This window comes from Salmo salar, chromosome 09 (assembly GCF_965601325.2).
Source record: "Salmo salar chromosome 09, fSalSal1, whole genome shotgun sequence".
In the NCBI taxonomy this organism is placed as follows: Eukaryota; Metazoa; Chordata; class Actinopteri; order Salmoniformes; family Salmonidae; genus Salmo; species Salmo salar.
In genome coordinates, this window is record NC_138299.1 from 22,565,198 (window position 1) to 22,578,999 (window position 13,802).

The 13,802-nt window shown below is 44.8% G+C and overlaps 1 protein-coding gene across 1 annotated transcript in view; it reads right to left on the minus strand.

Annotated features, from left to right (window-relative positions):
* Positions 1-6,052: 6,052 nt before the first annotated feature.
* Positions 6,053-13,802, minus strand: part of LOC106611048 (intraflagellar transport protein 43 homolog A-like) — a 43,137-nt gene continuing 35,387 nt past the window's right edge. Inside the window, exons 6-9 of the mRNA XM_014210879.3 lie at positions 7,931-8,003; positions 6,867-6,942; positions 6,626-6,688; positions 6,053-6,340 (exon numbers count right to left, since the gene is read on the minus strand). Coding sequence (XP_014066354.1) covers positions 6,230-6,340; positions 6,626-6,688; positions 6,867-6,942; positions 7,931-8,003 — 323 coding nt within the window. The 3' untranslated portion in view covers positions 6,053-6,229. The remainder of the gene's footprint in view (positions 6,341-6,625; positions 6,689-6,866; positions 6,943-7,930; positions 8,004-13,802) is intronic.

The following is a 13,802-nucleotide window of genomic DNA, read 5'->3' on the forward strand; positions in this document are numbered from 1 at the left end:
CCTTGACACTGTCCATTCATATAACATTCCAGAGACTCCCAGCAGACATTTATATACAGTATGTTAGCCCCAGATCTCAGCACAAGGGTATAACAGCATAATTAATGAAGTGGACTGAGATGAAGTAGCTTCGTCATAGTAAAAATACCTCCTGTGCCAAGGATTCAAATAAGGTTTTCAGTGTTTCCACACAGTGATCATGTGCTATGTTCATAGATAGTTGTGTTCTGTACGTCGCTGAGCTTCACAGGCTCTGTGGGGTGTACTGGGTTGAGCTCCAAGGGCTTGAGGAGCAGGCAGGAGGCCTATGAAGTGACAGACTTAGAGGGAACCGTCGGATTCTGATGTAGTGGACTCAGAACCCCATTTTACAGAGTGGTCAGCGGTCTCCTACTGTGATTCTGAGCCTGGCTATTGGGCTCAAACGGCTTCTGCCAGTACGGAGGATTTCAGCATGCTTAGTGGGCTCTCAGAGGGGTTTGTGAAGTAACCTCTGGATTGTACGTACCTGCTCAGAGACAGACAGTACAGTAGTCCCCAACAGGGTGTAGCTGGGGGGCTGTGCATTTTCTGATGTCCCTCGCATACCTTAACATCATGATTGTGTGAGCGGCCTTTACTGTCACAAGCCTCATGCTCTCTACTGTGTCCATATCGCACAGCAGAACACAGTCCTCATCATAGTCTTTACTTTAACCACTTGACCCTTTGGCATGTGTGTCTCCCTTAACTCTGAACCAACTAATTTCCCCTTAACTCTCCCTCTCTTTCACACTTTACCTAGTAGTGTGTGTGTGGACTGAGGCTGTGTATTTGTGTGTGGTGGTCATTAGTCTCTGTATAAAAGGTAAAAGGAAACGTCCTGGCCAGCTGGCGTGGTGTGGGGTGCAGCGTGGGGTGGTCTGCCACTGTGAGACTCCCACGGCAGAACCACTGAGGCCTGGTGCCCCCCGCCCACCGACGGGCCGCTGTGACCACCACAGGCGCTCAGCAGATGGAGCCTCCTGCTCTCCTCTCTCTCTCCTCTCTTCCACAGGAAGACAAGGAGATTTGGGCTAGGACTGGCCTAACTAACCTCCGTCACAGATGCCAGAAGAAGCCTGGGCCTCCAGTGGAGCCCTGCTGGGGAGATGCTGGGCTGCAGCAGGTGTGATCTCAGCCCCTCTCTCTCCCCCCTGTCAGCACCTCAGTGGTGGAGCCCACACTCTGCACTCTCTTCCTGCCCTCGCTCCTCCTCACTTAGACACCGTCTGTGCTGAGGTAACAGGACCACATCCTCCCCCTCACTAACCAAAGACATGTCCACTACAGTACATTTCACATCTCTTTAGATTCAGATATTCTGACAAACCAGGCTTTATCATTCACTAACACGATGAACGGGGGCGAACTGGGACCAGAAATCGGCTCTGGCATTTCTAACATCCTGGCAAATTTCTTCCCCGAGGCCCCCACTACGGTCAAATGTTTTTGCCAAAAAATTATTTTATCATTATCACTTTCGCCAAAAAAAAAAAAAAAAGTTAAACAGGTCCACTTTGCAAAAAATGGACCACCCCTTCTGGCATTTGCCAGATATGTCAGATGGCCAGTCCGCCCCGACGATGAAAGATGAGAGGTTACTGACAGATGACTGACTGACTCTGGCTGTGGACTGAATTGGATATAACACATGAAGCATGAGGTATGGCAAATAATATGAAGTACCAAGATCAAAGTACAATAACCAAAGTAGATGTTTTTGCCCCTTTGAGGGCAAACTGTCTGCCTGTTGACTCAAGTGTTTTCCACTGCTGGTGATGATAAGCTCTCCTTCTGACCTCGCCACCACCATGGGGCCCAGCCCACACTACCACTCTCCCTTCCATCAGCTCCTTCTTTATCGCCAGCAGCTACAAGACAAACAGGTTCTGCTGCAGGTCACACTGCTGCAGCCAGTGTTCTCGGTGATGGAGAGGGTTTACATGGGGGTGCCGCTGCACCACGCGGCTGAGCCCCCCACCTTGACCTGTCCCTGTCTACAAGGCCTCAGTGAACGCCCCCCCTCCCCCCCCCCGGTCCCCCAGCCTCTCTGACCGCCACTGAGTTATTATCATAATTTCCCAGAGAGGCATTGCGGGGCCTCCACAATGAGAGTGTCGCCCGTGTTTTACAGAATGTTTTGTGTTTTATTGCCTTTAAGTCACTCGTAGGCCAGTAGAGAGGGCCCACAATGATAAGAAAACCACTCATGTGAAAAATGAAGGGCCTCATGTCCTGGACTGAGAGGAGAAGAGAGGAAATAATAAAATCCATGGCAAATGTGGACCCTGACTGTAATTCATGTTCACACCTCCCCTCCAACCCAAACCAATTCCCCAAAATTGTAGGAGAATGAGGAAATGAGCATAATTAATTCAGCCAATCTCTGCGCTACAAAAAGAACAGCAGCTTTTTTCTCGTTTGGTTTGTACTTGAAAAAAAACTCCCATAAAACGCCACCCGCCCCTCTCATTCCCCCTCCCGACTCCCAAGCCCTTGACAACATGACACCTGTAAAATGCCCAGGGGCATTCCAAGCTGCCACCGTCCCAGTCATTTCATGTCCAAGCCCACCTGGGGTAAACAAAAAAGGACCAAGAGCGATAGAATATTAACAAAAGAGGGGGGGAAAAAAGCACTGTCGAAACTGAAAACACCAACTCACACAACTTTGGACTCTTAAATATAAAGCCTTTGTCTCTAATGTGGTCAGCAGAGCCCCTCCCCCACAGGCCCCTGTGGCTCCACAGGATAAAGGTGCAGCATATCTCATGGAAAATAAAACATCTGTTTAATCTATTACTTTCAAACGCAAATCCCCTTTTGATCAAAGAATGATATTGATCTGCCTGCCTCTGTCTATGACAGGGATTTCTCTTTCAAACTTGAAATATCATCCAGTCTTTGTGGCAAATTAATACAGGGGCTAAACAGCTCTCCTTTTTCAAGTAATTTTCAAAGTGCACTGAAACCATTTGAATATGGTTGCATTTGCATTTATTGCAACCATATAAAATACAAATTCAGCTTGCCCACGTAAACAGAACGTATGTAGTGTGGTGGACATTTGCCCTAGAGTTAAAACACTGCTAATGTTTCATCCTACATAGAGAAGCCTCCAAAGCTTAATAATGAACAGACTCAGGGTCTGATGATGTATTTACTGCATCTCTGGAATAATCAAACCAACATCAGAGATGCTGGACATCCAGGCTTGGTTCATGGCACCTGACTCAGCTTGTAAAGCCCTGATCAGGCCAGTGACTGACTGAAGACCTGTGACAGGCCAGGCGCCTGGCCCCTGGTGGAACGAGCAGGTCAGGTCTTAATATCCCGTGAGCTTTGGCGTGTCTGTCCTCACCCGTCACTCTGTGTGTGACGGGCCCTGGCTGAAGGCCCCGGCTATCTTCACATCTCCCCATTTTCTTAACACTTTAATTACACATCAACATATTGCTTTTGGGCCATATGGAAGGCAGATATTGAGACCAGATAAGATGTATAAACTTCTGTCAACACCACAGCATATTAGGGGGAGTTGGAAGCATAGTACCTCTATTCCTTCTTCCAATTAGCGCCCTGTATCAAAATACATTAAGACAAGCCCATCAACCCCGAGCAGGAAAATACATTTTTTAGGAGGCCTTGGCCCGGTTTTATTAAAATTGTATTACTTCCCCTGTTTGTTTCTTTGCCACAAAATGAAAAGTCATTTCTACACAGGGATTCAATAAAAACTCAGATAAAGGACCCAGTAAACTCGACGGCCTGAGAACTGGTCCTAGTCCGCTGGCTCAGATTGGACTCTCAAGGTTCTACAGTTGGACTACAAGTATGAGAAAACATCCATAAAAAATAACCAGTAATAATTCACACGAGAATAAATAAATGCCGGATGAGAACTTAACTTTTACATAACTGATGTATATTTACATTTTATATGGGACCCTGACAAAGAGTTCAAACAAACAGTTATTTATTCCAATCAGCTGAATAAGGACATCATATTCCACATTAAATACAGTGTATTTTTTTCCTGTACAAATGAGGTCAGAAGATCCCACTACAAAATCATTCCCAAAGATGACCTCAACCCAAATGAGACCTAATCCTCCTAAAATAGCTCCCTACGTTTTATCAGAGGCACACAAAGAAGTCTCTGCTCACCTCTCCGTGACACGGTGTTCTTCTGGAGCTAAATACATCTACACTGCAAGGAGCTCTAGGAGCAAGGGCCGTCTCTCTTCGTACAAATAACGTATGTGTTACAGTTGGTTTGACGTGATTCAATTCAGTGCGCCCAGCTACCGAGAGGTCATTCTAAGCCTTGCTGCATCAGGATATAAGAGAGAGGAAGAGAGATGGAGAAAGAGAGGGAGGGGGAGCACGAGAGCGAGAAAGAGGAGAGTATGAGGGACAGAGAGAGGTCACTTTGAGGAGCTGGATGCAGGCACATGCCAAACAGCGTCTCCTCTCCCTCTCTAATCCCCACTATGATCCACTGGTGTTCCAGCCAATCGTCTGAGACAGGCCACAACCCGTGATCACTGGGCCTTAATCTGGGTCCTCCGCCCGTAAGCCGTCCACCTCAAACGCCAGCGGCCCGGAGCCAGCAGAGGACTGGCAGGCGCGGCCATCTCCAGAGAGACAGCTAGAGGTTGTCTCTACATGGCTGGGCACTTCGCAGCTCCGCGGGGGTGGGAGGAAGGGGCAACGCGGCAGCTGCTCAGGGCATATGGGCAGAATTCATTAAGGCTGGCTAAATAAGCCAATTGTGGAGAGACTGTAAGTGTGTGTAAGTGCTGGAGAGAGAGAGAGAGTGAGGGAAAGAGAGAGATGGAAGAGGGAGAAAGGCTGACCACTCGTTACAGTAATTCTGAACATCCCCTCCATCTGTAATACCCATGAAGACTGATTTGAGGCCTACGAAATGACTGGCTGAATGGTTATCTATGTGTGACTGGAGATAATTGAGCTGTGAGCTGCGTAGATTGTGTCCTCCAGGCCGTTGGCGTATCCCCAACTGTCACGAGACCTCTCTCTGCTTCAGGGAGAAATAAACCTAATCACAGTCTGTAAATGTTAAACCTGTTTTCCCAATAGTCTCAGAGTAGCTTTGGAGGCCTGCGTCTTTATTCACACACATGATCCAAAGACTAATCTAAGTGGAGACAAGGCATAAACACACACTGATACATACTAAACATTTGTGTGCAAACTATGACAGTGAGAGGATCTTAGGTATAAATGATTCCATCCTTACATATAAAAAGGTAAAGAGCAGAGGACATACTCCACTGAGGGCTTCTTCACTACTAATAATCTGTATTTTGTTGAATTGGACTCATGTTCAGGCCCATAGGCATATATAGTATTACAGCCTCTCCTAAGGCCCTGTGGTTTGGGTTTGATGCATGGTTGTTATGTAAGTTTGGAGAGAGCATGCATCTGGACACCTCCAGCCATCTCCAAAGGTGGAAGATGTCTTCTTATCTTCCTTCCTTCCTTCCTTCCTTCCTTCCTTCCTTCCTTCCTTCCTTCCTTCCTTCCTTCCTTACATAATGTATGCTAATCCCCCATTTGTCAATAGGAAGTGTGTTCAATGCATTTGAGATAATAGTGAAGAGAGGGCAGCTCTTGTCGAAGAGCTGGAAGATAAAGTCAATGGCACAGTCAATAACAATAAAGTTGTGGGCTTTAATGAAGAACGCTAATTTGACCACAATCAAGTGGATTTCAGCTTAGGTGATTGTCAACCTTGGACTTGTATCTGACTGAGGTTGTAGGGGGGTAGATAATGCAGGCGGGAGACGAGAGGGCATTTTGATCTGTATCAGACCATTTAGGAATTCAGCATTTTAAAACAAACGTGAGTTGTCTTCTAGCAGTTTTGGTAGATTCAAACAGACAGCATTGCAGTGAAATACCGCACACGTGTCGTTAAACTTCTGTGTCTTAGAGAATATCATTCATTTGCAACCTACTATAGAAATTACACTAATTAATTTCAAAATAAATACACCTACAAATGTGGTGTGTTTAAATTTATTAGAAAAAATAAATACATTTTGCACTGAATTTGGAATATGAACAACAAGCTACATATATTTGATGGTCCCTATGTTTGGACAGAGCATTGACATGCACCCACCCAGGTCCCAGAGGAGGCGTCCTGGTCCCCCCTATCCCATCCTGGGGAGGCTCGTCATCATAACACAGGCAGCGGAACCTGCTCCTCCTTCTCTCCTTGATCCCATTCCGTCAGCAGCTCTGAGGACACCTCCGTAAACAGACGATCCCAGTCCCAACCCACGTCCTCCTGATAGAGAGGGAGAGAGAGAGAGGAAAAGAGGGAGGAAGAGCAGATGAAGAAAAAGAGGGAGAAAGAAGAAAGCGAGGAAAATAAGAGGGGGAGAAGCAGAGCAAGACAGAGCGAACATCGCAGGGAAGGTGGGAGAAGGATAGTAGAGCGTGTTAATGCACACATCATAAATCTTGATTACCTGGGAGACTGGAAGGCAACCTCCCCTGGTGCTTCAGAAACAGCTGCACACCCCCCTCACAGGGAACACAGCAGCTATATTTACAAAAAAAACTCACTCACCTCCCGCACCTCCTGCTCTGGAGCCAAAACCTTGGTGAGGAGCTTCAAGTCAATCTCCCCATCCTAGTGAGAGGCAGAGACCTTATAAGAACACCCTGAGCGTGCAGAGACATACTCCTCAGAGAGAGGGGTTGATATTGGATACCTCCTTAAAAGGCAGGCTGGGTAATGTATTACAAAGAAGAAGAAATGAGCAGTTGAAACCTGGCTGTGTGTGTGGGGCCCATATGAGTTGTCTTACCAGGGTCTGGAAGGCAGAGTACTTCATGAGGTCGTTGTCCAGATCTCTGTATGTCATTACCCGGTTTACCTGGATGCTGAGGAGAAGAACAAACACGAAGTAAACAAAAATCCCATAGTAGACGTGCTATACTAAATGTTGGCATGCTTTTCCTCATTAGAGGCTGTCTATTCAAAGACAGTAGCCACTACCTGCATCAGTAAGCTATCACCAGACCAATTGACAAACTGTATCATAGTACAGTACAACTTGCAAGTATCACTGTGAGACAGATAGCTTCTCAGAAGTTTAGGGTAGTGCTTACAGGGCACGGAGAGTTCATAAAGGACAGAGAGATCAGGAGATGGGCGCCAAGTGGTAACCGCCTCAAATTGAAACCCAGCTGCTTATCTGTAGTTGGAATTAAGAGGAGGGCTCTGAAAGTGGCGAGGGCCTAGCAGTGCATGCCAGTCCTACTTACTGCACATTACACGCTACATTGCCCCCGCAATGAGTTCAATGTGGATATTATCTCGTACAGAGAGCAGGTCTCAGCCTAATAACCCCCGCCGCTGTCATAGCCGCGCTACATAGTGGACACATGTCGGCGTGTCTCTCACTGCCCTGTAAATCAAAGGGCCCCACTAGTAAGGGCCCCGCTAACAGCCGTGCATAAATCACACCTTAACTGTTATTTCTGCATAACGGCCCAATATGCCAAGACACCTTCATTACCATGATGAGAGGAGGCAAGGTAACAGTCAAGACACCATCTAAGACCAGTGTATTATTATCTTTAACTCTCCTTGATGTTAAAATGTAGGCCAGGTACTGTACATGGCTCTGAGGATGGGCTGGGTCTGTAACCCTCCAGAGGTATCTGAACTCAGCTGTCAGGTCCTATTAGGTCACTTCAGAGACATGAACAGTTATGCAGCCAGTGAGGGTGAGGAGGCATGTCTGTATTCACAAGACTGACCAAATGGATACACGTCATCAACTCTGAAAACAGAGTGATGGGATGCCATCTAGGAGTTTGAGTAACTGGAGTCAACTAAAGGGGAGGGTGGTGTTGTTTACAGTACCTTGGAGGAGCAGCAACTTGCATGGTAAGGTCTTCCTCTTGTACTTCATCAAGGTCTGGGATCACTGGTATATCTAAAACACAACATACATACAGAACATATCAATATCTCATCAGTCACCCTCTCCATTATTTAGTCATTCAATCTGTACATCTAAAGGGTTAACTGAGACACAATAGTGGTCAATCACATAAAAACTGGACAAGGGTTACAGAAACACTCATTTCAAAGACACAGTCTGCTTTGTGTTTGGTATGACAGTCTGCTTTGTGTTTGGTATGACAGTGTGTGTGTGTTTGTGTGTGTACGTGTTTGTTTGTGTACGTGTGAGTGTCTCAGAGTAAATTGGCACCTGATTCATCCCCTCCCTCTCTCTCCCTACATTCTCCGTAGAGCTGCCCTGTCACAATAGCCAGGCGGCCATGAATATTCAGGAGGCCAGGCAGCAGCTCTTCCTGCTGCGAGAGGGGCGCTGGCCAGGGGCTCCCCGGAAAGCACCCCCCGCTACCCCAGCATTTGGGCCCTGTCAGCGCCGCCCACCCCCAGGACCTGCGGTGGCCGGCAGGCCGACCTCCATGACCACTCTGCCACTCGGACCGGGGCGGCATCCAGCCATGTGCAAGAGTATTTGCTGGCGGGCCCATCTGTGTGGGGTCGGAAGTCACGGTGCGGCCTGGCAGGGGCTGCGGTGCCAGGAGCCGCCAGCCCGCTGCTCAAACAGTGGGAACTCGCTTTAATTGGCAAAACGCAACAGGACAGAGGATGGCTCCGCTCCCAAGAAGGACAGGGCAAACTTTCACAGCACATTTCAGATGGACTTTTGTTAGAGTGGGCGAAGGTGTGGGGGGGGGGGGGGGGGGCAGACAGACTGACTGTGAGGAAATAGGATGAATATTGAAATGTTGAAGACACTTAAATGCACCTGTATAATTCATATGAAATTAATACATGCATTATACCATGCTAGAAACAAACATTACAAAATATGAAATAGATGAACTACAAGTATATTAAATCATATTTGAGGGGAAAGTGGTCTCCCCTACTTCCACAACAGAAAACGATAAATTCATACTTGTGCAAACTTTGCTATTAGAGTTGCCTGTCAACATCAAAGACACAGAAATCTATCTAATCCTTGTTGCCATGTAAGAACTCTAAATGAGCAAAAAAAAAACAGACAGAAACAACTCATGTGCACTCAGAGGAGAGGTCTAATTCTCTGTTGTTTTGTCTCTTTTTTCAATACTGGTTCAAGGCAATTGAAAAGTGCAGCTACATTTCCTTCTGACTTCCTCCAGACAGACAGTGTGCTAGGTGTCAGTGGAGAGGCTGGGAGAGAGCAGGGGAGCGGGAGGGAGAGGGAGCAGGAATGTCAGTAATCTCTGAACACAGCGATGCACCCTGAGGGGAAAGTCAATAGTGGAGCTAGATAGAGGCCAGGAGATGGGAGGCACGATCTGATGGGAGGAAATATCTGTAGATCTGTCACTATACCTTCAAAATACTTCTTAGAAAATACACTGGTGGTTGCAAAATACATATTTTCTCGGAGGATTAGTCTACTGTTCTCATATAATAGTTAAGCAAATATTTCAGCAATGACAAAAGAAAAAGTTAAAAAGGAAGTTATTTATGTTCCTAGAATGAGCAAAACGATTAAGGTTATGAAGGATTCTTCAGTTGAAGGAAACAGAAAAATCTAATCCCAGCAACTTTGCACAGATAACAACACATCATCATCAGTTGATAACTAATTCCGTTCTCTTTGTTTAATTAAATAAAATTTAAAATGCCACACTCGTTTAGCCGCTGACAAGATTCATCTGTGTTTCTGATATCCAAATAAACGCAAGCGTGGGTATTTCATATTCATGAGGCCCCGGTGACACTTTGTCCTCTCATTTACAAAGCACAGTGTTCAGCAGAATCCATCCCCTCCGGACCCCCAATCAAATTTAATGGTCTTAGCGCAATGACATCAAAAAGCCTCGCTGTCCAGCTCTTTGCAAATAGCTTCCTGGGTTGTTTCCCCCCCACTCTCTCAGCCAATAATGCCCTATTAACACTATTCTACGAGAGTTCAACGTGAAGCAGTAAGGGTTAGGTTCTCTATATGCAAACTCTGGAAACACTTTACTTGACACCCAGTGTCTTAACACGTTATAATGTCATAACAGCTGACATAGCTTGTCATAACACAGTCATGACCCATATACAGTACCAGTCAAAAGTTTGGACATATCTACTCATTCCAGGGCTTTTCTTTACTTTTACTATATTGTAGAATAATAGTGACGACAACTAAATGAATGAAATAACACATATGGAATCATCTAGTAACCAAAAAAAAAAGTGTTAAACAAACCAAAATATATTTTATATTTCAGATTATTCAAAGTAGCCACCCTTTGCCTTGATGACAGCTTTGCACACTCTTGGCATTCTCTCAACCAGCTTCATGAGGTAGGCACCTGGAATGCATTTCAATTAACACGTGTGCCTTGTCAAAAGTTAATTTGTTCGAATTTGAGTTAATGAGTTTGAGCCAATCAGTTGTGTTGTGACAAGGTAGGGGTGGTATAAAGAAGATAGCCCTACTTGGTAAAAGACCAAGTCCATATTATGGCAAGAACAGCTCAAAAAAGCAAAGAGAAACGACAGTCCATCATTACTTTAAGACATGAAGGTCAGACAAGTGCAGTCGCAAAAACCATCAAACTGGCTCTCATGAGGATCGCTAGGGGAAATGAAGACCCAGAGTTACCTCTGCTGCAGAGGATAAGTTCATTAGAGTTAACTGCACCTCAGAAATTGCAGCCCAAATAAATGTTTCACAGAGTTCAAGTAACAGACACATGTCAACATCAACTGTTCAGAGGAGATTGCGTGAATCTGGCCTTCATGGTCGAATTGCTGCAAAGAAACCACCACTAAAGGACGCCAATAAGAAGAAGACTTGCTTGAGCCAAGAGACACGAGCAATGGACATTAGACCGGTGGAAATCTGTACTTTGGTCTGATGAGTCCAAATGTCAGAGTTTGGGTTCCAACCGCCGTGTCTTTGTGAGACGCAGAGTAGGTGAACGGATGTGTGGTTCCCACCATGAAGCATGGAGGAGGAGGTGTGATGGTGCATTGCTGGTGACACTGTTGGGGATTTATGTAGAATACAAGGCACACTTAACCAGCATGGCTACCACAACATTCTGCCATAATACACCATCCCATCTGGTTTGCGCTTAGTGGGACTATCATTTGCTTTTCAACAGGACAAGGACCCAAAACACACCTCCAGGTTGTGTAAGGGCTATTTGACCAAGAAGGAGAGTGATGAAGTGTTGCATCAGATGACCTGGCCTCCACAATCACCCAACATCAACCCAATTGAGATGGTTTGGGATGAGTTGGACCGCAAAGTGAAGGAAAAGCAGCCAACAAGTGCACAGCATACAGTTGAAGTCGGAAGTTTACATACACCTTAGCTAAATACACTTAAACTCAGTTTTTCACAATTCCTGACATTTAATCCTAGTAAAAATTCCATCTTAGGTCAGTTAGGATCACCACTTTTTATTTTAAGAATGTGAAATGTCAGAATAATAGTAGAGAGAATGATTTATTTCAGCTTTTATTTCTTTCATCAAATTCCCAGTGGGTCAGAAGTTTACATACACTCAATTAGTATTTGGTAGCATTGCCTTTAAATTGTTTAACTTGGGTCAAATGTTTTGGGTAGCCTTCCACAAGCTTCCTACAATAAGTTGGGTGAATTTTGGCCCATTCCTCCTGACAGAGCTGGTGTAACCGAGTCAGGTTTGCAGGTCTCTTTGCTCACACATGCTTTTTCAGTTCTGCCCACAAATTTTCTATGAGATTGAGGTCAGGGCTTTGTGATGGCCACTCCAATACCTTGACTTTGTTGTCCTTAAGCCATTTGCCACAACTTTGGAAGTATGCTTGGGGTCATTGTCCATTTGGAAGACCCATTTGCGACCAAGCTTTAACTCCCTGACTGATGTCTTGAGATGTTGCTTCAATATATACACATCATTTTCCTCCTCGTGATGCCATCTATTTTGTGAAGTGCACCAGTCCCCCCTGCAGCAAAGCACCCCCACAACATGATGCTGCCCCTCCCATGCTTCACGGTTGGGATGGTGTTCTTCGGCTTGCAAGCCTCCCCCTTTTTCCTCCAAACATAACGATGGTCATTATGGCCAAACAGTTCTATTTTTGTTTCATCAGACCAGAGGACATTTCTCCAAAAAGTACGATCTTTGTCCCCATGTACAGTTGCAAACCGTAGTGTGGCTTTTTTATGGCGGTTTTGCAGCAGTGGCTTCTTCCTTGCTGACCGGCCTTTCAGGTTATGTCGATATAGCACTCATTTTACTGTGGATATAGATACTTTTGTACCTGTTTCCTCCAGCATCTTCACAAGGTCCTTTGCTGTTGTTCTGGGTTTGATTTGCACTTTTCACACCAAAGTACGTTCATCTCTAGGAGACAGAACGCATCTCCTTCCTGAACGGTATGACGGCTGCGTGGTCCCATGGTGTTTATACTTGCGTACTATTGTTTGTACAGATGAACATGGTACTATCAGGCATTTGGAAATTGCTCCCAAGGACGAACCAGGAGTTCTACAATTTTCTTTCTGAGGTCTTGGCTAATTTCTTTTGATTTTCCCATGATGTCAAGTAAAGAGGCACTGAGTTTTAAGGTAGGCCTTGAAATACATCCACAGATACACCTCCAATTGACTCAAATTATGTTAATTAGCCTATCAGAAGCCTCTAAAGCCATGACATCATTTTCTGGAATTTTCCAAAGACACAGTCAACTTAGTGTATTTAAACTTCTGACCCACTGGAATTGTGATACAGTGAATTATAAGTGAAATAATCTGTCTGTAAATAATTGTTGGAAAAATGACTTGTGTGTCATGCACAAAGTAGATGTCCTAACTGACTTGCCAAAACCATAGTTTGTTGACAATACATTTGTGGAGTGGTTGAAAAACTAGTTTTAATGACTCCAATCTAAGTGTATGTAAACTTCCGACTTCAACTGTATGTGGGAACTTGTTCAAGACTGTTGGAAAAGCATTCCAGGTGAAGCTGGTTGAGAGAATGCCAAGAGTGTGCAAAGCTGTCATCAAGGCAAAGGGAGGCTACTTTGAAGAATCTAAAATATATTTTGATTTGTTTAACATTTTGTTGCTTACTACATGATTCCATATGTGTTATTTCATAGTTTGATGTCTTCACTATTATGCCACAATGTAGAAAATAGTCAAAATAAAGAAAAACCCTTGAATGAGTAGGTGTGTCCAAACTTTTGACTAGTACTGTATTTATACCTGTTGTTACATATATTGCATTATTTTATGGCTGGTAACGACACCTACATAAGAGTGTCAAAAAACACATATTTTCAAATGAGTTTTTCCCTGCCAAGAAGTTTCCTTCCTTTCCTTTGTTGTATTTCATTACTTGTCATGTTTTTTTCTTCATATTTCAAATAACTTGCAGAAAATAGATTTTATGACACTGTCAAGAAGCATTATGACCATCCTGTGTCACTTTACTTGGACTAAGAAAATACACTTTAAGACACTGTCAAGAAGCATTTATGACCATCATAATCATATATGCCAGATAGGCCTATCACGTACATGCTCTTATATCAGTCATCAGTCAAAAAGAGGGTGTCTTGTCCTGCTCCTGAAATCTGCTCCTGCATTCATCCCAGTCTTCAGCAACAGGGCACTGGGGTAGGCGCATGTCTGACAATCTGTGCGCAATTACAATGATAATCGAACATGGTAATTAAAAAAAATATATATAAGATAAACATACTGTTGGCT